This window comes from Plecotus auritus, assembly GCF_963455305.1.
Source record: "Plecotus auritus genome assembly, chromosome: X".
In the NCBI taxonomy this organism is placed as follows: Eukaryota; Metazoa; Chordata; class Mammalia; order Chiroptera; family Vespertilionidae; genus Plecotus; species Plecotus auritus.
Window position 1 is genome coordinate 14,090,071 of NC_137784.1, and position 27,840 is coordinate 14,117,910.

The following is a 27,840-nucleotide window of genomic DNA, read 5'->3' on the forward strand; positions in this document are numbered from 1 at the left end:
AAAAGGCCGGGGGGAAACGGCGCCATCGCGAGAAAGGAGCCGGTGGCCGGCTTGTTCCTGCGCAGATGGTGTGGTTGTAGGCATCGCGCATTCGGTTCATTGCACAGCTCGCAGGGAGGAGGACGCCGAGGCTCCCCTATCCTCCGCTGCCCCCGTCGCTGCCATGATTCCGGTGTCGCTGGTGGTGGTGGTGGTGGGCGGCTGGACTGCAGTCTACCTAACCGATTTGGTGCTGAAGGTGAGGGCCTCGGGTCCACTGCCCAAGTCCACGGTACCCAGGACTGGGGCGCACGACCCGAGGCTTTTTCTCTTCTACCTCGCGTTTCACGGTCTGGAAGCCGCGCGGCGGATGTCCACGTGCGGCCTTCCGCATGGTGCCCGGGCCCGTGGAGTAAATTTTGGCGGGCCGCGGGAGGGGTGTGGCGGTCTGCCCAGCAGCCGCAGTCGCATTGCGGGGCGGTACCCCGCAGCCTTCGGGTCCAGCCCTGGAGGCGAAGGTAGTGGTCTTGGGAGGGCCGGGACACTGCCTTAATCAGCAGCAGTGCCCCAGGGTTGAAAATGTCCGCATAGGAAAGGCATTATTACCCCCATTGTCTTTGAGGCCAGGACCCTAGAGATTCTTGTATTGGAGTGAATCTAAATCAAGTTGTGATTTACGTCTAAAACGTCAAAGTACACACGGTCATCGGGGGTTCCGGTTAAAATGTACATTCTGATTCATCCGGTCTGGGGCGGGGCCTAAGGTTCTGTGTTTCCAACAAGTTCCCAGGCGCCACAAATGTTGTTTCCTAGGCTACAGCCTATACTTCAAAGTAATAAATACTTAGTAGCAAGGATTTAGAATTCTGACTAATCGTGTTCTAATTTGCATCCTCCACCCCCTTCTTCACAATGACTATCCCCCCCCCACACACACACACACACTCTGGGTACATGGTCCATTCTCTAGTTATTTGAAAAGGGTAGCAAAAATTATGACCATTTGACCACATGCTTCGAGCAACCTTTTGGAATTGAATATTGGAGGGTGGGGGTAACTCTGTGTGGAATAAAATCATATAAATTCTCAAATGTTTAATAAAAATATTAATTACGAATAGTAAAACCATGTCGTGAATATCGTCTTAAATAGTTTCGTTTGTGTTTTAGGTTTAATAGTAAAATGAAATACTTGTTCTACTTTGTTGCATTTGAACTTGCAAGGTGAGGAGGTTACACAGTGGAGTCCTTAGATCCAAGATTGGGCTCTTCCACTTCCCAGTGGTTGTGAGACTGTTGGGCAGAATAGTCTTTTGTGCTTCCGTTTCTTCATCTTTAAAGTAGGGGTAATAATAGCAAAGATTTCCTGATATAGTAGAGAAGATTGCATTAGTACATCCACAGAAAGCCTTGCTACTCAACCTGAGGTTCAAGGATCAGCAGCACCTGTATCATCTGGAAGCTTCTCAGAAATGTAGAATCTCAGTCCTCATCTCTGGACTATAGAATCAGACTGCATCTTCACAGGATTCCCTAGCTGCTTCCTCTGCACATACTTGGCATAGTGCTTAGCATGTCATAAGCAATACAGACTACTGCTTCTTTAAACAGTGATTTTGTTGTTTAGAAAAAAGCAAAGCCACATGATTTCTTCATGCTGCATGTGTGACAAAAGTCCAAAATAAAAGGGATTTTTCAAACCTCTGTAGTCTTTGGTCAAGTGTGTGAGGTGATCAGGATGGCATTTTAGTTTCAGTAACAGCCCCTGGCTTGAAAGACCACTATTCCTTGAGCAAAAACGGTCTTATTCAGCGTATCTGCCCGGGGAATGCAAAGGCATCAGCTTTTGGAGTCTGTACCTTCAACTCCTCTGTTTCAGGGAGTTGTTGTTCTGCTGTTCCACCCTTGTTTCTTTTAGGATTTCCTCTGTGGACATCTGCTCTAGTGGTGTGTCAGTCCCCTTTAAAAAGTCTTGGAAAACAAGCAGGTTTCAGAAACTTCACCTGAAGATTGAGAGCAGAGAACATTGCAGATCCAAAGGCAAATAGATGCCTATATTCAGACTCAGGTCATTTTTTATGACTATGATAGGGGTGAAATATTCTTCTAGAGACAGATAAGTTTCTCAAACGGATGGGCATTGGTAGGACAAAATACTAACTGTACTTTCTGTAACTGAGGTAATAGGGGTCCATGTATATAAAATAGACTTACATTATCCAATATCTGTACTGAAGGACTTCAAACTTTCGTAAAAATAAAACTCTTGTTAGGCTGTATTTAAGCAGCTATACTGGCAACCCTAAAGAATGTAAGAGAAGTTACTGAGCTCAAGATGGCTTTAGATAAGTTTTTTGTTGTTGTTGTTGGTTTTTATTTTACTTTTACACCATCAAAGTAGGCCTAATTTCCTAAGGTTGCTCGGAAAAGAATAGAAAGCTGACTCCAACTAACCTGTTTCCTCTGTTTGGTTGGGATCTATTTAAATTATAACACAAGACCTCTTTCTGTGGTAGCAAATGGTAGCCACTAACTACATGTGGCCATCAAGCATTTGAAATGGAGCTGGTCTGAATTGAGATGGGCTGTAAATATAAAGTTAAAAGCAGATTTCAAAGTCTTGGTGCATAAATAAATAGGATTGTAAATTATTACAATATTTAAATTTTTTTATTAAATTTATTGGGGTGACTGGTTAATAAGATGATCTAGGTTTCAAGTGTAGATTTCTATGATGCATAATCTGTATATTGCATTGTGTGCCCACCACCCAAAGTCAAATCATCTTCCATAACCATATATTTGGCTTGCTTTACTTTTTATTACCCCTCACCCCCTTCCCTCTGGTAACCATGGTTCTGTTTTATATCCTACATATGAGTGAAATCATATGGTTCTTAGCTTTTTTCTGTCTGAGTTATTTCGCTTGGCATAATCTCAATCCATGTGGCAAATGGCAGTAGCTCATCTTTTCTTCTGGCTGAGTAGTATTCCATATTATATATGTACCATATCTTATTTATCCATTCATTTATCAAAGGACACTTTGGTTGTTTCCATGTCTTGGCCACCGTGATTAGTGCCGCAGTGAACATAGGGGTGCATATATCTATGCAAATAAGTTTTCAAATTTTTTGGGTAGATACTCAGAAGAGGCATTGCTGGGTCATATGGTATCTATTTTTTTAAAAAATATATATTTTATTGATTTTTTACAGAGTGGAAGGGAGAGGAGGGATAGAGAGTTAGAAACATCGATGAGAGAGAAACATCGATCAGCTGCCTCTTGCACGCCCCCTACTGGGGATGTGCCCGCAACCAAGGTACATGCCCTTGACCGGAATCAAACCTGGGACCCTTGAGTCCGCAGGCCGACGCTCTATCCACTGAGCCAAACCGGTTTTGGCCATATGGTATCTATTAATTTTTTGACGAACCTCCGTACTGTTTTCCGTAGTGGCTGTACCAGTTTACATTCACACCAGCAGTGAAAGACAGTTCCTTTTTCTCCACAACCTCTCCTACACTTATTATTTGTCTTGCTGATAAATAGCCATTCTAACAGGCGGAGGGTGGTATCTCGTAGTTTTGACTTGCATTTCCCTAATAGCTAGTAATGTTGGGCACCTTTTCGTATATCTGTTGGCCTTTGTATATCTTCTTGGGAGAAGTGTCTGCTCTGGTCCTCTGCCTATTTTTATTTTTATTTTTTTTAATGTTTTTATTAATTTTAGAGAGAGAGGAAGGGAGAGGGATAGAGAGATAGAAACATGGATGAGAGACAGACATCTTTTGGCTGCCTCCTGCATGCCCCACCAGAGATTGAGCCCGCTGCAACCCAGGCATGTCCCCTGACGGCAAGCAAACCGAGGATCTCTTGGTTCATGGGTCGATGCTCAACCACTGCTGGGCTCATTTTTTTAAAATATATTTTTATTGATTTCAGAGAGGAAGAGAGAGATAGAAACATCAATGATGAGAATCATTGATCAGCTGCCTCCTGCGCGCCCCCTACTGGGGATCGAGCCCAAAACCCAGGCATATGCCCTTAACCAGAATCAAACCCGAGACCCTTCAGTCTGCGGGCCGAAGCTCTATCCACTAAACCAAGCCAGCTAGGGCTGGGCTCACTTTTTTTATTGTGTTGTTTGTTTGTTTGGTGTTAAGTTGTACGAGTTCTGTATATATTTTGGATATTAACCCCATGTCGGAGCTGCTGTTTGTAAATACTATCTCCCATTCAGTTGATTGCCTTTTTGTTTCTTTTGCTGTGCAGAAGATTTTTAGTTTTATATAATCCCATTCATTTATTTTTGCCTTTACTTCCCCTGCCTTTGGCGGGCAAACTCATAAAATCTTCTCTAAGACTAAGGTCCATGAGTTTAGAACCTATGTTTTCTTCTATGTAATTTATTGTTTCAGATCTTATATTTAGGCCTTTGATCCATTTTGAATTAATTTTTGTACATGGGGATAAGCTGTAGTCTAGTTTCTTTCTTTTGCATGTGGCTTTTGAATTTTCCCAGCACCATTTATTTAAGAGACTTCCTTTTCATTGTGTAGTTTTGGCTCCTTTGTAAACAATTATTTGCCCATATACATGTGCTTTTATTTATGGGCTCTCAATTCTGTTCCATTGGTCTGTGCTTCTGTTTTTCTGCCAGTATCATGCTGTCTTGATTATCTTTGTCGTGAAGTATAATTTGAAGTCAGATTGTGTGATACCTCCAGGTTCCTTCCTTTTGTTTTGTTTTGTTTTGTTTTGCTATATTTTTATTGATTTCAGATAGGAAGGGAGAGAGAGATAGAAACATCAATGAGAGGGAATCATTGATTGGCTGCCTCCTGCACGCCCCCTACTGGGGATCGAGCCCCGCATGTGCCCTTGACCGTAATCAAACCTGGGACCCTTCAGTCCACTGAGGCCAACCCTCTATCCACTGATCCAAATCAACTAGGGCCAGGTTCATTCTTTTATCTCAGGACCGCTTTCGCTATTCCGGGTCTTTTGTAGTTCCATACAAATCTGATTATTTTTTGTTTTATTTCTTTAAAAAATGACATTGGAATTTTGATGGGATTATATTAAATCTATATATTGCTTTGAATAATATGGTCATTTTAACTGTTGATTCTTCTAATCCATGAACTATCTTTTAATTTTATCGTGTCTTTTTCAATCTTTAATAATGCATTGTAACCCTAACCGTTTTGGATCAGTGGATAGAGCGTCGGCCTGCAGACTCAAGGGTCCCAGGTTCGATTCTGATCAAGGGCACGTACCTTGGTTGTGGGCACATCCCCAGTAGGGGGTGTGCAGGAGGTAGCTGATTGATGTTTCTTTCTCATCAATGTTTCTAACTCACTATCCCTCTCCCTTCTTCTCTATAAAAAAATCAATAAAATAAAAAAATAATAATGCATTGTAATTTTAAGTATATAGTTCCTTCACATCTTTTGTTGAATTTATTCTTAGGTATTTTATTCCTTCTGTTGCAATTGCAAAAGGAATCTTTTCTCATTTCTTTTTCTGAAATTTCATTGTTAGTAGATAGGAATGCAGTGATTTTTGTACATTGATTTTATATCCTGTAACGTTACTATATTTGTTTATTGTTTCTAATAGTTTATAAAATATTTTTATTGATTTCAGAGAGGAAGGGAGAGGGAGAGAGAGATAGAAACAGCAATGATGAGAGAGAATCATTGATTGGCTGCCTCCTGCACACCCCACACTGGGAATGGAGCCTGCAACTTGGGCATGTGCCCTGACTGGGAATTGAACCTTGACCTCTTGGTTCATAGGTCGATGCTCAACCACTGAGCCATGCTGCCCGGGCTGTAATAGTTTGTTTTTATTTTTGTTTATTTTGAAGTTCTATGTTGAGTAAGAGTAGTGAGAGTGGACATCCTTGTCTTGTTCCTGATCTTAAAGGAAAAGCTTTCAGTTTTTCACCATTGAGTATATTAGCTGAGGGTTTGTCATATACACTGAGTGGCCAGATTATGATGATCTCTGAACGCATAATAACCTGGCCACTCAGTGCACTTATGTATAAGGGAAAGCTTGCAAATCTTGATATGTCAAGGGACCAGGAGATAGTGGCCCCCAGCCTCTGGCTAGTAAGTCCTCTGCTTCTTTCTAACTAGCCACAATGCATCTCTTATACATGGAAAAACCTCATTTTAAAACTAGTGGCCCAGTGCACGAAATTCGTGCACATTAAAAGGGGATTAATTAGAGGAAATAATTTAACATTGCTATTTTCCCTTTCTCTATAATAGAAGTGTCAGAGATGAAAGAAAATTAGTAAAATTATATGAAAACCTTCCTCCTGTCAGAGTCTGGGGCACACCACGGGACCCAGAGTCAAGTCCCCGCCCACCCACATGCGCCTCAAAATTGCGTGAGACCCAGACCCGGCTGGCCCCCTCCCATTGGGATAGATCCAGACCTGGATAGTCCCACCCTTGTCAATCCCTGCCGGGCAGGGGATGTAGCCTCAGGTCCCCTGGCCCGGCGCCAGGACGGGGGGCATGGCCTGAGGTCCCCCAGCCCAGACCAGGGTGAGGGGGCATGCCTTGAGGCCCCCGTCAAGCCCTGTCAGGTGTGGGACATGGCCTGAGATCCCCTGTCAAGCCCCGCTGGGGGGAGCATGGCCTGAGGTCCCCCATTAAGCCCTGCCAGGAGGAGGTGGCGCAGCCTCAGGTCCCCTGGCCCGGCACCAGGAGGGGGATCAGCCTCAGGTCCCCTGGCTCAGTGCTGGGGCAGGGGGTGCGGTCTGAGGTCCTCCAGCCTGGTGCCGGGGTGGGGGGTGTGGCCTGAGGTCCTCTGTCAAGCCCTGCCAGGTGGGGGGCGCGGCCTGAGATCCCCTGGCCTGGCACTGTGGCGGGGGGAGCAGCCTGAGGTCCCCTAGCCCAGCACCAGGATGGGAAGCGCAGCTTGAGGTCCCCTGTCAAGCCCCGCCGGGTGGGGGGCGAGGCCTGAGATCCCCTGTCAAGCCCCACGGGGCGGGGGAGGGCATAGCCTCAGGTTCCTGCTGATTGCTTGTTAAGGCTTCTTATGGGAACTTGGCCTCAGCTGTGGGTGCAGCCATCTTTGTGACGGTGTGATGGTTAATTAGCATATTCCCTCTTTATTAGATAGGATCCCAACTCTGTGGTCAGTCTACACTGAGTGGCCAGATTATTATGTGTTCAGAGATCATCATAATCTGGCCACTCAGTGTATGGTCTTTATTATGTTGAGGTACTTTCTTTCCATACTGATTTTATTGAGTGTTTTAGTCATAAATCGATGCTGTATCTTATCAAATGCTTTTCCTGCATCTGTTGATAAGATCATACGATTTTTATCCTTTGATTTGTTAGTGTGCTCTATTACATTGATTGATTTGCATATGTTGAACCATCCTTGTGCCCTGGAATGAACCCTCCTTGATCATGATGTTTTGTTATTTTTATGTACTGTTGTATTCAATTTGCTAGTATTTTATTTATGATTTTTGCATCTGTATTCATCAGAGATGTTGGTTTGTAGTTTTCTATTTTTGTGTTATCCTTGCCAAGTTTTGATATCAGGGTTATGTTGGCCTCATAAAATGTGTTAGGAAGTATCATCTCTTCAAGTTTTTTGAGGAGTTTGAGAAGGACAGGTATCAAATCTTTGAATGTTTGGTAGAATTCAAAACAAAGCCACCTGGTCCTGGACTATTATTTTTGGGGAGGTTTTTGATAATTGTTTCAATTTCTTCACTGTTGACTAATCTATTTAAGTTTCCTAATTCTTCATGATTCAGTCTAGGAAAGTTACATATTTCTAGGAACTTATCCATTTATTTATTCCCAGTGCTGTTCCTGTAGCCATATGCTGTTCCCTGTAGCCATATGCTGCTGGCAGTGTAGCCACAGTGCATGGCAGTGGGGTGATGTGGGGGAACCCGGCCACCTCTTTTGTTGCTTTGCCCTCCTGTCAGTGCCAACCAGTGGACCTTTCACACACACCACCCCCTCCCCCTCTCCACCGAACCCTGTGGCTTTGTTTCTCTACCTGGAATGCGGATTGCCAGACAACCGAGGGCACACCTCTGTGCTTTGTCCATGCCCAGGTCACTGGGCTCAGCTGCAGCTTGTACTGTCCGCACCTGCAGGAATGCTCATTAAATCTCTTTGCTTTTCTTGACGGAAGGGAGTGCCGGCCACAACCTGCTTCCTTCCCTCTCCACGCTGAGCCCCTTTGTGAGTTCCCAGCTGCAGGGCTTCGTCCGTGGCTAGTCTCAGCTTTTTCCCTTCTAGCCTTCCCAGTTTGCTCCCACTTGCCCACCTTTAGATGTTTCAGTGTGCGGTTTCTCAGACATGTTTGTGCATTGAGCAGGGAGTCCTTTGTTGAAATTGTTGAAACTTCAAGGGGAAAGACCAAAGGGATCTCTCATGCCACCATTCCTCTGATGTCACCCAGTACACTATTTTTGATATTGATTTGAGTTGAAAATGTATTTAAATTAATTACAACTTTTTAAATATTGGCTACAAGGAAACTTAAAATTATATAAATTGGATTGTGGCTGGCATTTGTGGCTCACATATTTCTATTTGGACCATGCTGTTCTCGGCAGAGGTCAGCAAACTTTTTCTGTAAAGGGTCAGATACTATTTTAGGCTTTGTGGGCCACACAGGGTGTTGCATATTCTTATTTGGTCGTTGCTGTCTTTGTACAATCTCTTAAAGATAAAAACCATCCTTAGTTCATAGGCAGTGCAAAAACAGACTGTAGGCCAGATTTGGCCCATGGGCTCTAGTTTGCCAGACCCTAACTTCAGCAGACCAGCTAATGTGAGGCCTTTCCTTTAACTGAAGAATGAACATAGAGTTTTAACATTATTAGCATTTGAGCAGTCAGTAGCTTGCTTTCCTATAGAAAAGAGCAATTGTTTATTTTCTTAAACCTTATAAATTGTTCTTCAAAATGGAATGGTGTGGAATGTTTCTTTCTCTTTTAGTCATCTGTGTATTTTAAGCATTCTTACGAAGACTGGCTGGAAAACAATGGCTTGAGCATCTCCCCTTTTCACATAAGATGGCAAACTGCTGTTTTCAATCGTGCCTTTTATAGTTGGGGACGGCGGAAAGCAAGGATGCTTTACCAATGGTATGCTTCATTTTCTTTTCTTTTTTTTTTTTTTGGTTTAAATTAGTCATTGTGATCATGAGAAATGCTTGTTAATGGAACTGTTTCCATCATATTCCAAACTCCTGAGTTTTAAAATGTTGACAGTGTAGAAATGTTCTGGTTTTATATAAACGTATGAGATTGCATCATTGTGCTTTTGCATACATTAAAAATCAAGATTCTATATTTTTCTTTTTTTTAAATCCTCACCCAGAGATACGGTTTTATTGATTTTAGAGAGGAAGGGAGAGATTGAGAGAGAAAGAAAGAAAAACATCGATGTGAGAGAAAAGTATCGATTGATTGTCTCCTATATATGCCCTAACCGGGGATTAAACCTGCAACCTATATATTCCCAACTGGGAATCGAACCCACAACCTTTTGGTGCATGGGACACTGCTCCATGCAAGTGGGCTACCCAGCCAGGGCAAGGTTCTATATCTTCATCTGGATGGTAGATACATGGGTGCACATATGTAAAAATTCAGTGAGCTGTACACTTTAGACTTGCTCACTTTATTCTGTACATTGTACACTAATAGAAAAGCAAAAAACCTATGGAGCCTTTTTTCACAGGAAAATAATCCTGGAGAATTCTCTCCCCCATCATCACACATAGGAACGTGGGTCCTGGGAGTCATAGGATGCCCAAAAGTCTGCATGTTTCCCCTTATACTTTTTTTTGTGATATTCCTCCAGGAGAAGGATTTTAAAAACATTTAACAACCAGTAAGGCATAGGCACAAACCACGTGGGAAAATGGCTAGCCAGATTGCAGTGTTGGGGTCCTAGAGCCCCCTTGTAATGCCAAGCATACTCCTTTAGTTAAAAAATATTTAAAAATCATGGAATATATAGCGTTTATGGTTAAGAGGTTTCTGATAATCTCTGGAATACCCTAGAGACAGACAGGTTTTATAATTGAGAGAATTTCTAATATGGGAGTTTGGGGGCCATTGTCTAAATTGCTTTTTGTTAAAAATTTAGCTCCAAATGGAGTAGTGCTAAATGTAAATAGATCATCTAAAAGCGGTAAATGCGCCAGCACATCAAAGCAAAGAAAATAAAAAGCAGGAAGTAATAAAGAGCAGAAATCAGTGAAATAAAAAGTATATCATAGATAAAGTCAGTAAAACCAAAAATTGGTTCTTTGAAAAGATTAATAAAATTGATAAACGCCCTACCATGGCTGATCAAGAAAAAAAGATCACACACGTAACTAAAGATCAGAATTGAAAAATGGAACAATAGTACAGATCCTATAGTCATTTTAAAAAATGAAACTATTTTGAACAATTCTATGCCTATAAATTTAACCATTTAGATGATATAGACAAGTTCCTTGAAAAACACAACTTATCAAAAAGTTAGAAAATGTAATAGATATAAGGGTAACTTCTAATTATTAAAACAGTAAAAGAAAAAAACTATCATTAAATTTTACCATGTTAGTATTTAAACTCATCACAAAATATAGCTAAAATAAGATGCAAATAATAGAATCAGTAAATAAAAAAAGAATGGATGTCTATATAATGTCAAAAGAACTTTCATAACTATATGAGAACAAGAGCAAAACAATGCTATGTAAATGAGCAAAAGACAGGAAACAAAACTTTTTAGTGGAAAGAATATTCAGCCGCTTCAGTTATGAGAGAAATGTAAGTTATTAGAACAGCTTAGATAGACTAGAGCCTGTGCTTCAATTACAGATCCGCAGTTCAGATAAGAAAAAAGAGATAGGGGTACTGGAATTTTTTACACATTTTGAAGCTATGAAATGTGCCTGGTCAATGAATTTTTTAGCCCATGAATTATGAAGAATTGTACACTTACGCAATTTTTTCCTCTTAACAGGTTCAATTTTGGAATGGTGTTTGGCGTAATTGCCATGTTTAGCTCTTTTTTTCTCCTGGGGAAAACGTTGATGCAGACTTTAGCACAAATGATGGCTGACTCTTCCACTTCTTATTCTTCCTCCTCTTCTTCCTCTTCTTCCTCCTCCTCCTCTTCTTCTTCATCCTCTTCCTCCTCTTCTTCCTCTTCCTCCTCCTCCTCACTTCACAACGAACAGGTGCTACAAGTTGTGGTAAGTGCCTTCTTTTTGCTTTAAGTAACTTTTGAAACATAGATATAAGGTATTTCTTTGGCTAGCATAACTCCTATCTGTAATATAAATATGAAAATAAAAGTTGCATGATTTCTCAAATTATCTCCCTAAACAAAAATATTAGTAAGAATATAGCAAAGAATTGCTGCAATATGGAGTAGTAGCAATAATAGAGGTAACAGAACAAGTGGACCATCATTAAGACTGTAAACATTACACCGGTTTTGATTTAATATGTGTTGTCTTGAGATGTTAAATGATTGTTACTATAAAAGAATAAGCATGGTGATTTAAGATCTCTATAATAATTCTCATTTTAAAGCACTTGTATAAACCTATATACCTTATTAATTCCTACTTTAGAGTTTGGAAGAGTGATTTTCCATTGGCTTTTATTTCAAATTTTTTAATTTATAGTTTTCATTTCCATGAGTCACGTATGTTATGTTTTTAATCATATTCTGTTTTAAAATATATATTTTATTGATTTTTTTTTTACAGAGAGGAAGGGAGAGGGATAGAGAATTAATTAGAAACATCAATGAGAGAGAAACATCAATGAGAGAGAAACATCGATCAGCTGCCTCCTACACACCCCCCACTGGGGATGTGCCCGCAACCAAGGTACATGCCCTTGACCAGAATCGAACCTGGGAGCCTTCAGTCTGCAGGCCGACGCTCTATCTACTGAGCCAAACCAGTTAGGGTTTAATCATATTCTTATTAACGGAATAGACTGTTTAAGAGTTAGTGACATGCCGAAACCGGTTTGGCTCAGTGGATAGAGCGTCGGCCTGCGGACTGAAGGGTCCCGGGTTCGATTCCGGTCAAGGGCATGTACCTTGGTTGCAGGCACATCCCCAGTGGGAGGTGTGCAGGAGGCAGCTGATTGATGTTTCTCTCTCATCGATGTTTCTAGCTCTCTATCCCTCTCCCTTCCTCTCTGTAAAATACCAATAAAATATATTTAAAAAAAAAAAAAGAGTTAGTGACAGATTTTTTTAAAACTCATCTCTTTGTGGCTTCTATAGGCTGGGTCACTATGGGAAAATTTAGAAGTCATTTATAGCGAATGATAAAGAATCTCTCCTACGCCCTAGCCCCGTGGTCGGCAAACTGTGGCTCACGAGCCACATGCGGCTCTTTGGCCCCTTGAGTGTGGCTCTTCCACAAAATACCATGGCCTGGGCGAGTCTATTTTGAAGAAGTGGCGTTAGAAGAAGTTTAAGTTTAAAAAATTTGGCTCTCAAAAGAAATTTCTATTGTTGTATTGTTGATATTTGGCTCTGTTGACTAATGAGTTTGCCGACCACTACCCTAGCCGGTTTGGCTCAGTGGATAGTGCATCGACCTGCGGACTAAAGGGTCTTGGGTTCGATTCCGGTCAAGGGCACATGCCCGGGTTGCGGGCTTGATCCCTAGTGGGGGGGCATGCAGGAGGCAACAGATCAATGATTCTCTTTCATCATTGATGTTTCTGTCTCTCCCTCTCCCTTTTATTGATTTATTGAAATCAATAAAAATATATTAAAAAAAAAGAAACTCCCCTATGGTAATAGCTCTTTTGTAGAGGTTAAAAGAAGTTAATTTTTCAGGTGAGGCCTTGGAAGAGATGACTTGTTTCTTCAGCAAACATTTAATGTGTGTATTTGGCCTCTTGGGCCTGTGTTGAGTCCTGCTTATACAGGGAACAAAATCCATTCCTAGCAGTCATGGAGGTTTTAGTTTAGAGGGAGAGCTGCTATACTTATGCTACAGTTGGGCAGAACAGAAGGTGCTATGGGAACAGAGAGAAGGCGTGCTGAGATGGGCCTGCCACTGGGGAGAGAGTAGAGGAGTGCTTCAAGGGAAGGGTGAAGAGAATCCACATAGCCTGGGAAAGGAAGATGGCAATTGAGCATCTTAGTAACAGAGGAAACCATATAACATGGAAAGGTGAAGGAAATAATAATAGTAATAATAAAACCTAGTTAATATGCAGTGCTTCCTGTCTGAGGTTTTTGTGCCCATTTTATTTTATTCTTATAACAATCTGGAGATACATTTCACAGATGAGAAAACAAAGGCACAGAGATGTTAAGTCACTTGCCTATGGTCACAGGTAGTAAATTGGGGCGGGGGGGTCCATCACTCATCCACCACTGACCTCAGAGCCATCATACTCTACTCCCTTAAGAAAGACCAGTAATTCTTCAAGCAGCTATAAAGTAACTTTGACTTATGTCTAGGAGGTATATGGCGGAAGGTGTATGTACAGGAGATAAGATAGAAGATATAGGTAGGGTCTGGGTTATGAAGGGCCATTCTAAGAAGTTTTGATTTTACCTATAGATAACAGGTCTATGCAAAATGAACCAAAGTAGGTGAGATGGGGAAACCATTTAAGAGGGCAGTTGGAATATTCATGTTAGAAGTGATAAAGATCTAAACTAAATTAGTGTTAAGTAGAATGAAGGGGGTAGATTCAAGGTATCTATTGGAGTGGAGTTCTCAGGCCTTGGCCATTAATTGAATGTGAGGCTAAAGAAGGGAGAGTGTAGGATAACTCTGGGGATATTCAATTAGTTATTGTTTGCCAAGAAGAGAATAGTAGAGAAAGAAGTAGATTTGGGGAAAATGAGACCATTGTCCTTTCTGCCTGCTAGGATTAGAATGGCAAAATGTTATGCAAAGAAGAAATAATTTCTTCTTTTTGCTTCTCATTTTATTCATAGAGCTCAGAGTCATGCTTTGGAAAAAGCAAGAAGTCAACTGCCCTCTGTAGTTTGCCGTGCATATTTATGTATACGTTTAAGAATGTTATTATCTCCTGACTTTGATATGAGCTCTGGTAGCTTAGAGAACATACTTTCTGTTTACCTTATAATTCCGTACAGTCTGGTTCAGGATTAATTCCCCAAAACCTGGCACTCTGTTGTTGAGAGATCAGTATTCTGGTACATCTATTACCCTGTTTGATCACAGCCAAGACAGATGGACAGTCGCATACTATTGCTAGCAAATAAGACCTACCATCTGTTGGTATAATCACATGCTCAGATCCTTACCTTGTCTCATTGTTACATCTATAAAATAATAAAGAGAAAGAACCAATGTCCTATTGCAGCAATTTTCAACCTTTTTCATCTTGTGGCACACACCAATGATTACTAAAATTCTGCGGCACACCAAAAAATACATTTTTTTTACAATTTGGCAAAAAAATAAGTATAATTTTGATTGATTTACCAAAATAATAATAATTACCTACCCTTTTGCTCCAAAGTAACTTTTTAAAAAATCAGGTGCCTATACTTGTATATAAGTACTAGAGGCCCGGTGCACGAAATTCGTACATGTGGGGAGGGTCCCCTCAGCCCAGCCTGCACCCTCTCCAATCCGGGACCCCTTGGGGGATGTCCGACTGCCCTCTCACAATCCTGGACTGCTAGCTCCTAATTGCTCACCTGCCTGCCTGCCTAGTCGCCCCTAACTGCCCCCTCTGCTAGCCTGATTGTCCCTAACTGCACCCCCTCCCCGCTGGTCAGGTTGCCCCCAACTGCCCCCTCCCTGCTGGCCTGGTCGCTCCTAACTGCCCCCCCCCCTGCTGATCTGGTCACCCCTTACTGCCCCCCCTTGCTGGCCTGGTCACCCCTTACTGCCTCCCCTGCCAACCTGGTCGCCCCATGCAGCCTGCTGTTCAGTCATTTGGTCATCCCTCACTAACCCCCCTGCCAGCCTGGTCGCCCCATACAGCCTGCTTGTTCAGTCATTTGGTCATCCCTCACTAACCCCCCTGCCGGCCTGGTCACCCCATGCAGCCTCGTTTGGTCGTCCCTAACTAACCTCCCTGCCGGCCTGGTTGCCCCACGCAGCCTGCTTGTTCAGTCGTTTGGTCGTCCCTCACTAACCCCCCTGCTGGCCTGGTTGCCCCATGCAGCCTGCTGCTCAGTCATTTGGTCGTCCCTCACTAACCCCCCTGCCGGCCTGGTCTCCCCATGCAGCCTGCTTGTTCAGTCGTTTGGTCGTCCCTCACTAACCCTCCTGCTGGCCTGATCGTAGGCAGCCATCTTGTAAGGGTGTGAGGGTTAATTTGCATATTACCTCTTTATTATATAGGATTTATGTTGCCAAGAATTAACCAGTTAGACTCAACGTTATTATGTGACATGACCAATAAGATGTAACCCGATTATATGACCTATATATATGGTTCAGGGCAGGGCATTCACACCAGGCGGCTTTTGTTGTGTTGGCTGTTGTAATTTTTTTGTTTTTGTTAATCCTCACCTGAGGATATTTTTCCATTGCTTTTTAGAGAGAGTGGAAGGGAGGGGGAGAGACAGAGAGAAACATTGATGTGAGAGAGATCCATCGATTGGTTGCCTCCCACATGCACCTCAGCCAGGGCTGGGGATCAAGCCTGCAACTGAGGTACATGCCTTTGACTGGAATCGAACCCGGGACCCTTCAGTCCGCAGGCTAACACTCAATCCACTGAACCAAACTGGCTAGGGCGGCTGTTGTCATTTTATTTGGCAATCTAAGGGAAGAGGTCAGTGCCCCTGAGTAAATACTCAGGTATTGCATGTTTTTAAAATTCTTGTAGCACACCAGTTGAAAACTGCTGTCCTATTATATTAGATCAAGCCTACTGATTTATTTGACATAAAGGCAAAGTAGCCAGGATACTTTGTGATATAGGGGAATGCTTGAGAACTAATCCTCAGTACATAAATTGAGAGAGGGGTCAGAGAAAAGGAAACCACTAATCTGAACAGAAAGATGCCTCACAACATGGGAATGAAGCTGGTATGTAGAAAAAGATCCACTGATGTTCTTGAAAAGAGGTGCTGAGTAGGGTCTGGGTAAAGAGGACTTTACATAATCAGCATCATAAATGGCCTAAATATAGAAAAAAAGTAGGATTAATCAAAAGTAGTATTTTCCCTAATATTATTTATTACTATGAAGAACTGGAAACAACCACAATGTGTAATATACAAATGAATAAATTATGGGATTGTCATTCAGTGAAATTTTATGTATACGTCAAAAATGATAATTATGAAAACTAAGGAAAAGACACTTGGAATTACTAATGAATTTAGAAAGCTGTCCATGCAGCATGGTTTGAATCTCCTGTTCAGTTACTAAAGGACTTAAAAGTGAAATTCCTCTGTTGTACACAAAAATAAACTAAAATTGAATGAATTAAAATCAAAACATAAAATCATAAAAGATCTTAAAAAGAAAAAAACAGGTTTCTGTTTATATGAACAGAATAAGGAAGACATAAGCATAAAACTAATGGCAGAAAACAGGAATATTGATAGATTTGATTACATAACATTTTTATATATCAAAAAAAACTAAAGGCAAAGAAACTTGTAAATACATTTGTGATGTATTACAGAGGACTGATAATTAATATTCAAAGTTATCTTATAGATCAATAAGAAAAATATGAATACTCTAAAAGAAAAAAAATAGGCAAATCATGAATAGGCTACTCTCAAAAGACTTATCAGGGGTCACAAGTAGGGGGAAAGTGCAGTTTTAATAATGATCAAAGAAATATACACCAAAACAATGGGATGCTTTTTTCTTTTTTTTTTTAAATCCTCACCTGAGGATATTTTTCCATTGATTTTTAGGGAGAGTAGAAGAGAGGGAAAGACAGAGAAACATCGATGTGAGAGAAACACATTGAGTGGTTGCCTCCTACATGTGCCCCGACCAGGGCCCGGGCTGGGGAGGAGCCTGCAGCCGAGGTATGTGCCCTTGACGGGAATCAAACCTGGGACCTTTTGGTCCGCAGGCCAACGCTCTATTCACTGAGCCAAACTATTCACTGAGCCAAACCGGCTAGGGCGGGATGCTTTATATTTCTTTCAAATTGCCAATTTGAATAAAATGAGCTTGCCCAAGTTATGGAAGTATCCGCTGTTAGAGAGCAGTTTGATATGTATGAAAGTCCTTTAGATTTTGTGTAATAATAGCATTTGTTACCCTCTCTGTGAGGCATAATTTTAAACATTGGACAAGGATTATCTCATGTAATCCTTAAAATTACTCCCTTATGTAAATGTGGTTGTTTCCATTTTAATGGTGAGGAAATTGAAGTGTTGGGGAAATAATCGAATTTTCTCCAGGTCACTTCGCTATTTAGTGATGGAGGCAGACTGTCTAACCCAAGTGATATTTCTCTGGAGCCTGAACCAACCATGCTTGTCTAATAATTTATCCCCCCAAAATACTTGGATATATGTGTCAAAGTATGTTTATTATAGTATTTATAAGAGCAGAAACTTAGCCCTAGCTAGTTTGGCTCAGTGGATAGAGAGCATCAACCTGCAAACTGAATGGTCCTGGGTTCGATTCCCGTCAAGGGCACATACCTTGGTGCAGGTTCCCCGGCCCTCGTCCAGGTGTGTGCAGTAGGCAACCAATCGATGTGTCTCTCTCACATCAATGTTTCTCTCTGTCTCTCCCTTTCCCTTCCACTTTCTCCAAAAATCAATGGAAAAATAACCTCTGGTGAGGATTAACAAAACAAAACCAAAAAAAAGCAGAATCTTTTAAGACAAATGCCCAACAATCTATTCCGTAGAATAAAATGCAGCTGTTTAAAAAATGTTGAATCAGAAAATACTCATGGGAAAATTTTTGTGAAACTGCTAAATGAAAGGGTCAGATTTTAAAACCATCTATAATAATAAAAGCGTAATATGCAAGTTGGCCGAACAGCAAAACAGCTGTCTGGACAACCATGCTATGACATGCACTGGTGCCAGGCCAGCCAAGGTGGGATTCAATTGGTCGGGGGGGGGGGCCCCGCCATCACCCCACAATTGCCCCGCAGAGGGAGGCCCAGGCCACCAGCCGGCAGGGCCATCGATCGGGGAGGGGGGTACTCCACGATGGCCCCAAAGAGGAGGCCCAGGCCACCGACCTGCGGGCTGCGGCGGGTGGGCAGGGCCTCCCTCTGCGGGGTGATCGATCATGGGGCTCCCGGACTTCTAGAAGACCCAGGCTGGGCTGAGGGCCCCCTCCTCCCCGCCAGTGCACAAATTTCGTGCACCAGGGCTCTAGTATTCATAATAAAAGCACAATTTAAAAAAATATGTGTATGTGAAAAGGTAGAAAGACATGCATCAAAACATTGAGAATGGTTTTTTTATTTGTGTTCTGGGAACAAGATTATAGGCTTCTCTTTATCTTTTGAGTTTTCAAGTTTCCCTGCTTTAGACATAATTTATAATTAATTTAAAACAATAATTAATAATAGAAAGGAGGAATTTCCTCCAGAAGGATACCTTCAGGGTCCCAACTCCTGGAACTGTGAGAAATAGATGCTCAGTATAGTATTAATGCCTGGTGGGCCCCACTTAGCCTAATTTATAGAATCTCTCCTTAACAATTGACATAACTTGGGAGTGATTATTTATCATATGAGCAGATTCTTGGGTATCTAAAAAAATAATTTAGAGGGGGGTAAAGGAGAGAAAAATGGGAAATATCTGTAATACCATCAACAATGAAAAGTATATTTAAAAAATAAAATGAAAAAAATTAATTTATCATGCAGCCCTTAAATCGCAAACTTCCCTTGTGTATGCAGTGCTGAATACCTATACAACATTTTAGGAGCACATGTTTGCAAGACAACTTTTTGTTGTTGTTAATCCTCACCTGAGGATATTTTTCCATTGAATTTTAGGGAGAGTGGAAGAGAGAGGGAAAGACAGAGAGAAACATCGAGGTGAGAGAAGAATATAGATTGGTTGCCTCCTGCAGGAGCCCCAACCAGGGCCCATGCCAGGGAGGAGCCTGCAACCAAGGTTCATGCCCTTGACTGGAATCGAACCCAGGACCCTTTGATCTGCAGCTGACGCTCTAGTCACTGAGCCAAGCCGGTTAGGGCACAAGACAACTCGTGATTCTTCACAGGTCTCTAATATGTATGAATGTTCCAAATGCCGTATCTTCTGCATTAAATATCAATTTTAATACAATATTTATGTATCACTTTGCTCCTACCCATGTACTGGACAAACTGATGCAATTAAAGTAATGGAGGGTATAGTACTTCTACACAAACAAGGCGCTTTATTACACTACCTTTAATTAACAACTCTCATATAACTTGAGAATACTAAAAGGAAATCCATTGATGGGGGTGGTGATATCCTATATCAGTGGTCGGCAAACTGCGGCTCGCGAGCCACATACGGCTCTTTGGCCCCTTGAGTGTGGCTCTTCCACAAAATACCACGTGCGGGCACACACGTACAGTGCAATTGAAACTTCGTGGCCCATGCGCAGAAGTCGGTTTTTGGCTCTCAAAAGGAATTTCAATCATTGTACTGTTGATATTTGGCTCTGTTGACTAATGAGTTTGCCGACCACTGTCCTATATTATTCACATAAGTACTTGGAACCCTGCAATAACAATATAGAGGAACAGAGGAAGAACTAGGAATTGTAACAAGAATTCCCAAATCAGGCTTCCAGCTTACTCCTTCAATGTCGCTTCACATTCCCTGCCCCCTGGCACTGCCAGGCTCTCTAATTCTTTCCCGTGGTGAAAACTACAGGTAGCTAAAATTTCAGCTTTTTAACCTGGTGTTTCCTGTTCCCTTTAGATTGGTATTTTGCTTAATTCAAAAGCGGCCTACTTCAAAAAAATGACTGGTGTTTTTACTTTTATGATGATAGAAATGAAAAAATGAACCATTGATACTCACATTATTTTTAGTTTATAGAACTATCAGCTTTGAAGTTTAAGCTTTAATACAAAGTGAACATCATGTTCTCTTGGTACCCAAGTGTGTACTTATCCTTGTGTCTATGAAATTTATAGGTTCCTGGTATAAATTTACCCGTCAACCAACTGACCTATTTCTTCGCTGCAGTCCTCATTAGTGGTGTTGTACATGAAATTGGACACGGGATAGCAGCCATTAGGTAATGATATTTACCTTTTTATTCCTACTACATGCAAAGCAGCTTGCATTTAGGAGATTTTATTACTAAAATCTGCTACATTTGATATTTTTCTTTCCGTGCATGCTACCCAGTGTATATCTGTAATTATTATTTTGAGGTACCTCTCTTTTGCAGAGGAGATTTATATATTGATGAATATGCTCAGTTAACTATATGTATAGCTATAATCTGGGTCTTTCGGTCCGTTGCCCTCTACCAGCACGGTTATATCCTCATGGTGCTTCATGATTTTCATCTAATCCTGAAACCTAATCTTTCTGTTCATCATTGGGTCAGACTGATACCTTTGCATTGCCTTCTTAGTACTTTCTTTGGCTTATCTGTCCGTTGAAATACTTTCCTGCTTCAACTCATGGCCTCTGCTAACTAGAGCAAGAACATTGAAAGCTCTGGGTTTGTTAACAAATTTCATAGCCTATTGAAACACCGAAGAAGATAAGGGAGGATGAGAACTGGGACTTCCTTCAAGTATCATGCCTTCTTTTTGTTGTGACTACCCAAATGTATCATGATTATAGCTGACTATTTTAAAGGTTCCTAAACCTATAAAATCATGATGGGCGAGAAGGTGAGTCACAACTCCCCTTCACTCCCACTGATAATTACCGCTATAAGGAGTACACATGCTAATGGGAATGTGTTTTATCCCTTCGGTGTATAGACCTGATTAAAGGGTTTTGATGAGAAGATTTAATCACTTCTTATTACTTTCCACTTGCTTATGAACAAGAGTCTATAGATTGGCAATAAACCCTCATCTTGACAGAGCACATACTGCTACACAGATGTGCTGTGTAGTGGTTTAAGTGGGTGGCTGCCTTTTTTTTTTTTTTAATCTCTTTCACCTTTGCTTCCACATTTTTTAGCCTTGCAGCCCTTAGGGTTTTACATATAAAAGCATTGTTATTAACAGTTTAATAATTCACAGTATAATGTGGTTAATTTTTTTTTTTATAAAATCACAACTGCCAAGATAAAGTGAATTATACAGTCCTCTGATATATTTAGTACTAAGTGATAGCACAGTGTATTTAGATAGTGCTTTTTTCAGAGTAACTATTTGGTCTTATGAGGCTGTTAAGTATAATTCCATTTTTAGAGGATTAATTGATATATAGTTCTCTTAAAGAAAGTCTGAGCATAATACATTTTTAACAGTACTTAGTTTAACATGAATAAGCTTAGATAAACCTCTACCTTCATTTATAATAGCAGAGACAGCCCTAGCAAGTTTGGCTCAGTGGATAGAGTGTCAGCCCGCGTACTGAAGGGTCCTGGGTTCTGATTCTGATTGAGGGCAGGAACGTACCTTGGTTGTAAGCTCATTCCTCGGCCTTGGTCAGGGCGTGTGTGGGAGGCAACCAATCGATGTGTCTCTCTGACATAGATGTTTCTTTCTCTCTGTCTCTCCACCTCCCTTCTACTCCAAAAAATCAATGGAAAAATATCAGGTGAGGATTAACAACAACAACAAAAAATAATAAGAATAATATAAAAGCTAAGACAAATATAAATATTTAGATAATGTACTTGAATTATATTTTCTACTGTGTCCTCAATAAATAATTCAGACTAAACCATAAAAATGTTTATTTAGGTTCTCATAGAAATATTAAACTTTTCTTTATATATATGACTAATTTCAAGCTATTTGTTCAGCATATTAGTTTCTAAGAAATTTCAAGTTAAAAGTCTATTTCAGAATACCATTTTATAAAATGCAGTTTCATAAATGACCAAATATGTACGTTATTGTAAAATTGTGAGATGTAGATAAATGATAGCTAGATAATCATATATATAGGTATAACTTTTTGACTGTCCAGAGAGACTTGTTTTTCAAGTAAGAATTTGAACTACAGTGGGAAGTACTAAAATTATATACATTATTAATTTTACAAGTGCAATACTAGTGCTAAATTTCTTTCTCTTATGTGATTTCTTAGGGAACAAGTTCGATTTAATGGCTTTGGAATTTTTCTCTTCATTATTTATCCTGGAGCATTTGTTGATCTGTTTACCACTCATTTGCAACTTATATCACCGGTCCAGCAGCTAAGGATATTTTGTGCAGGTAACAGATTTAAATTTTTTTATTCTTCTATGTGTTGTTAGTGGTTTTATGGGAAATACTCAAATCACAAATGAAAGCATCTTTCGGCTAATAAATTCAGTTTATAAGAATCTCAGTCAAAAGTAGTAGAACAAGCCCTAGCTGGTTTGGCTCAGTGGACAGAGTGTTGGCCTGTGGACTGGGGGGTCCTGGGTTCGATTATGGTCAAGGGCACATGCCCAGGTTGCGGGCTCGATCCCCAGTAGAGGGTGTGCAGGAGGCGGCCAATCAGTGATTCTCATCATTGATGCTTCTCCCTCTCTCCCTCCCTCCCTCCCTCCCTCCATCCCTCCCTCCCTCCCTCCCTCCCCCTTACCCTCTCCCTCCCTCTCTACCCCTTTTCCCTCTCCCCCTTCCTCTCTAAAATCAATAAAAATATATTTAATAAAAAAAAACCTAAAACCAACATAATTTTAAAAAGACAAAGTACAATGAGTTGAATAGAAAATACCATGTGAATAGAAAATATGACTAAAGCATTAAATGAGACAGGGGAGCACTTAATCATATGGAGTATAATCCACAATGAAAATGTAATTGCTGCGAATCTTACTGTACCAAGTAACAAACCATCAAAACGAAAATGGAGAAAGCACAAAGAAAAAAAACAGGTGTAACAAAAGAGACTCCTATCTCTTAATATTTGTCACGTAGGCATGAAAAAGTCAGATCATAAAAGCTGTTAATAAGAAAAAAATAATTATGTCAAATCCACAATTTATTTTCAAAATGCTCATAGTACATAAAAATTGTCCAATTTCATTCAAAACAATAATTGCAGTATATTTAAAAGTAAAAATGAAATAATGTATAAAGTTTTGCTAAAAGGAAAATTCACTGCCTTAGGTAGTTATGAAATAAGTGAAAGTAAATCAGATAAGCAACTGAAGAAGTGTGGGGGAAAAACTATAAAATAGTTCAGAAATTATTATAATTTGTAAGGATATAGGCAGAAAATAATAATTGGAAAATAAAAATTGGAAAAAATAAAAAATACAACTGTTAAGTCCAAGAGTTAGTTCTTTGAAGGAAAAAAAGATTAAACAATGGGAGAAAGCGTCTATAGACAGAGTTAGCAGTCAGATTGGGGAATGACAGCTGATAGAAAATTAGAACAATTATAAAAATGTTCTTTGTTCATCTCTGCAAAAAATTTTCAAAATCCTGGATAGTTATTAAAAAAATAACAAATAGTCTAAATAAAGCCCAGAAGAGATAGGAAAAAAAGTATATACACAGGTTAATTACAATGAGAGAAATTAAGAAAGTTGAGGAAGGATGCCTCTGAAAGTTTCGTAGGTGAAATTCTTTCAAATCTTGCAGGAAACGATTTTTCTTTTTAATTCCAATTTAGTATAAACTTTTCAGAGCACATAGAGAAAGAAACTAAGATTTTTTCTTAAGCCAATATAACTCAGATAAAAGCACCAAAAATACTCTGCAATCACATTATATATCTAAACAAAGCAAGGATAGTTTAACATTAGGTAGTCTATTTGAATGTGGGAATCATTATTAAATATTAAGGGGGGAGGGGAATCCTCATCTCAGCAGATATTGAAACATTTAATAAAATTCAGTATCTATTAATGGCTAAAAACCAAAAATCTTTAGTAAAAGTAGAAATAGCTGGATGCTTCCTAATAATATAACACTTAGAAGCATTCCTATTTAAAGGACAAGACAAGCAATTCCGCGGTCAACTATCACTAATACTATTAAATGATCTATAAGTGTGGGTCCGTGCAAAAAAGAGTATGAATATTAAAAAGGCCTCTCACTCCCCCCCCCCAATACTGTTATACACTGAGGAGAGAGATGGATAAAATAAATGGAAATGAAATATAGAAAAATTCAGTAAAGAATCTGGTTAGAGAATTAATATTGAAGAAGCAATAGCGGGTAGACAGAGCGAAGAGGCCGGAGGGGTAGCATACGAGTTTGAGCGCGACTGCACGCATGCGCCGGCCGGCCGGCCGGTACTACCAGGGTGTCGCGGGAAGCGCATGCGCTGGGTACCAGGATGCCCAGAATCCCCCGCGTCTAACGCCTAAACCGCCGGCGAGCACCGTTCTCTGCCTTTCGCCGGAGCTCGAGCCCTCGTCCGGAGGCACGCTCCTTCTCTCAGCTTTTTCCGCCGCCTTCCAGGAGCCCGCCCTGCGCTGCCGCCTAGTAGCGAGAGCCTCGTCAGAGCTCTCAGCCATGGCTTCAAACAACTTTATCTACATCACCCCAGAAGACGTGGAGGAGGCTGCCAAGTTGATGGAATTGCACCAGGTACACCTAGAGACTATTGCCATGGAGAATATAGCTATGGACAATATTGCTTTGGAGAATATCGACATGGATAGTATCTCAGTGGAGACTATCCCTTTGGAGAATCTCACCATAGAGAATATCCCTTTGGAGAATATCGCCATAGAGAATATGGCCATGGAGCATATCGCTGTGGAGAATATCGCCGTGGAGAATATCGCTGTGGAGAATATCGCCGTGGAGAATATCGCTGTGGAGACTATGGCTGTGGAGACTATGGCTGTGGAGACTATGGCTGTGGAGAATATGGCTGTGGAGAATATGGCTGTGGAGAACATCCCCGCGCAGCCCGCAGCGATGGAAACCATTGATTATCAGGCTATGAGCGGCAATTGGGTCCACGGTGGCCACCACAGTTCACCTCTGATTGCGCTGCAGCCACTCATGGTTAACCAGAATGAAGGGGACCAGGAAATGATCATGGTGCAGACCCAGGAGGAAGTGGTGGGCTATTCCTCCGACGACGAGCAGGCTAACGGCTTAAAGGAGCTGCAGGTGCCGGTCCCTGTCCCTGTCCTGGAGGAGGAAGACGACGTCTACTTCCAGCGGACTATGACTTCCCTGTCAGCCTCCGCGGCATCGTCGAGCAAGAAGATCAAGAAGCGCAGCAGCCACAACAAAAAGCTCAAAAAGCTCAAACACGGTCAGCAAAGCGCCGTCAGCCACGGTCAGCAAAGCGCCGTCAGCCACGTTCCGCAAAGCGCCGTCAGCCACGTTCCGCAAAGCGCCGTCAGCCACGTTCCGCAAAGCGCCGTCAGCCACGTTCCGCAAAGCGCCGTCAGCCACGGTCAGCAAAGCGCCGTCAGCCACGGTCAGCAAAGCGCCGTCAGCCACGTTCCGCAAAGCGCCGTCAGCCACGATCAGCAAAGCGCCGTCAGCCACGTTCCGCAAAGCGCCGTCAGCCACGATCAGCAAAGCGCCGTCAGCCACGTTCAGCAAAGCGCCGTCAGCCACGGTCAGCAAAGCACCACTAACCACGGTATGGAAAGCGCCAGCAACGGTAAGAAATGCGCCACCAGCAACGGTAAGAAATGCACCGCCAGCAACGGTAAGAAATGCGCCACCAACAACGCGGTCGGGGCGGCGGGAGGCAGCGGCTCTGAGGGAGGCGGCAGAAAGTGGGAGCAGAAGCAGGTGCAGATCAAAACCCTGGAGGGTGAGTTCTCCGTCTCTATGTGGTCCCCAGTTGGTGAGTCCCCGGTTGGTGAAAGAGACCAGGTGATTGAAAAACAGAGTACGGTGAACTTACCGAACTTCTCTCCTGATTATTCAGAATATATGACGGGAAAGAAACTTCCTCCTGGAGGGATACCTGGCATTGACTTATCAGATCCCATACAGCTGGCAGAATTTACTAAAATGAAGCCCAAAAAGCCCCAAGATGACATTCCAAGAACAGTAGCTTGCCTTCAAAGAGGCTGCGGAAAGATGTTCCGGGATACCGCTTCCATGAGAAAACATCTGCACACCCACGGCCCTAAAGGTCACATATGTGCAGAATGTGGCAAAGGTTTTGTTGAGAGCTCAAAATTAAAACGGCATCAGCTGGTGCATTCTGGAGAGAAGCCCTTTCAGTGCACGTTTGAAGGCTGCGGAAAATGCTTTTCCCTGGATTTCAATTTGCGTACACATGTGCGAATCCATACCGGCGACCGGCCCTATGCCTGCCCCTTCGAGGGTTGTGATAAGAAGTTTGCTCAGTCAACTAACCTGAAATCTCATATCTTAACGCATACTAAGAGCAAAGATAGCCAGTAAAAAGGAGAAAAGCTCCTTTTTTGATTCCTGTATATCTAAGGGTCATGTTTTCATAGGTTCATTTAAAAAATTAAAAGGTTAAAAATGTTAAGATTACGTTGTTAAGATGTCATGCTTTGATAGAGTAGTAAAAGTAAAAGGTTAAAGTAAAAAGTGAAAAAGGTTAAAATATATATAAGATTACATTCTTCTGTAGTATCATTTGAAAAACATGCTGTTTTGTCAAGTTTGATCCCAAAAAAGGATAATTCATAGACTTCACATCAAAAGACTTTTTATGCAACTGTGTAAAAATGGGACTTTTTTTAAAGTTCTGTATTTTTCAAATGTTCATGTTTATACTTTTAGGAATATGTTTAATAATTATGTGTGTGGGTTTTTTTGGAAGTCGATAACTTTGCTTACTGTAGATTTTGTTTATGAGAATGAATGGTCATATATGTACGTGAAGTGTTTTCCTGTTTAAAAATAGGTTATATAGGTTTTGTTTGCTATCTTAATTTTGGTTGTATTCTTTGATATTAACGTATTTTGCATAACTATCTTTTAGCTGCATGAATGATGTATGTATAGTATTGAATATTAGATGTGATTAATAGTATTAGTCAATTTAAACCCATTTTAGTAAATTAAAACCTATTTTAGTCATTTTATATCTAATACTGCCAAGTAGTGTTATTTAGTGTAATTTCTTTGCTTCTTCAGTTAGAAAATGCTGCTCAATTGTAGTTGTATTGTTTATATAATGACTTTTTAAGTATTTGATATGTACACCTTATATAGTAGAAAAGGCAAAAGTGAAATACCTGTTCTAAATAAAGAAAAAAAAAACTTGCCTGTATAAATACTGTAGCTAGAAAATAGGAAGGATGCTACTGGCATCTGGGGAGTAGAAGCTAAAAATCGCGCAGTGCATAAGGAATTATCTGCCCCAAAATGCCAATAGTAAGAAAACCTGCTCTAGAGAAAGTAAAGTTGTTATGGATTCCTTTGATGTACTTATAAATATTAATGGATAAGAGGTTGTTTAAATAAAGGAAATGTATGTTTTCAACCACCGTTGTTGCTTCTTAACCATCATGGGCAAATTGGGACTCTAGAGGGGTGGTCTGGTACAAGTTGCATCCCTGTCCAGAGAGAGGAGGTTGCCAAAATAATCAGGAAACAGTGCTGCTGAATTACCCCCTGATTTGTTCGGAGGGAGAGTTAATGAGGATGCCAGCATCCAGGTAGTCCTGGTAGACTTTTTCATCCTGGCTTGGAAGGAAAAGCTGAATTTAGCACATGGTAATGATCACAAAGCTAATCAGCGGGAGTGGAATATTTTGTGGAATTGTATTGGGACTAGCAACTTGGTGGGTGATGGGGTTATAGCTATATTCCAAAATTAGTTTCATTAGAG

General features: G+C 41.1%; 2 protein-coding genes across 2 annotated transcripts in view; both read left to right on the plus strand.

The window, feature by feature from the left end:
• YY2 (YY2 transcription factor) lies at window positions 1-27,492 on the plus strand. The gene is made up of 6 exons (XM_080653494.1): window positions 1-238; window positions 8,980-9,128; window positions 11,008-11,239; window positions 20,106-20,209; window positions 22,198-22,325; window positions 24,513-27,492. The coding sequence occupies exon 6, from the start codon at window positions 24,567-24,569 to the stop codon at window positions 26,436-26,438; it is 1,872 nt and encodes a 623-aa protein (XP_080509620.1). The 5' UTR covers window positions 1-238; window positions 8,980-9,128; window positions 11,008-11,239; window positions 20,106-20,209; window positions 22,198-22,325; window positions 24,513-24,566; the 3' UTR covers window positions 26,439-27,492.
• MBTPS2 (membrane bound transcription factor peptidase, site 2) overlaps window positions 15-27,840 on the plus strand; it is a 52,513-nt gene continuing 24,687 nt past the window's right edge. The window contains exons 1-5 of the mRNA XM_080653495.1: window positions 15-238; window positions 8,980-9,128; window positions 11,008-11,239; window positions 20,106-20,209; window positions 22,198-22,325. Coding sequence (XP_080509621.1) covers window positions 164-238; window positions 8,980-9,128; window positions 11,008-11,239; window positions 20,106-20,209; window positions 22,198-22,325 — 688 coding nt within the window. The 5' untranslated portion in view covers window positions 15-163. The remainder of the gene's footprint in view (window positions 239-8,979; window positions 9,129-11,007; window positions 11,240-20,105; window positions 20,210-22,197; window positions 22,326-27,840) is intronic.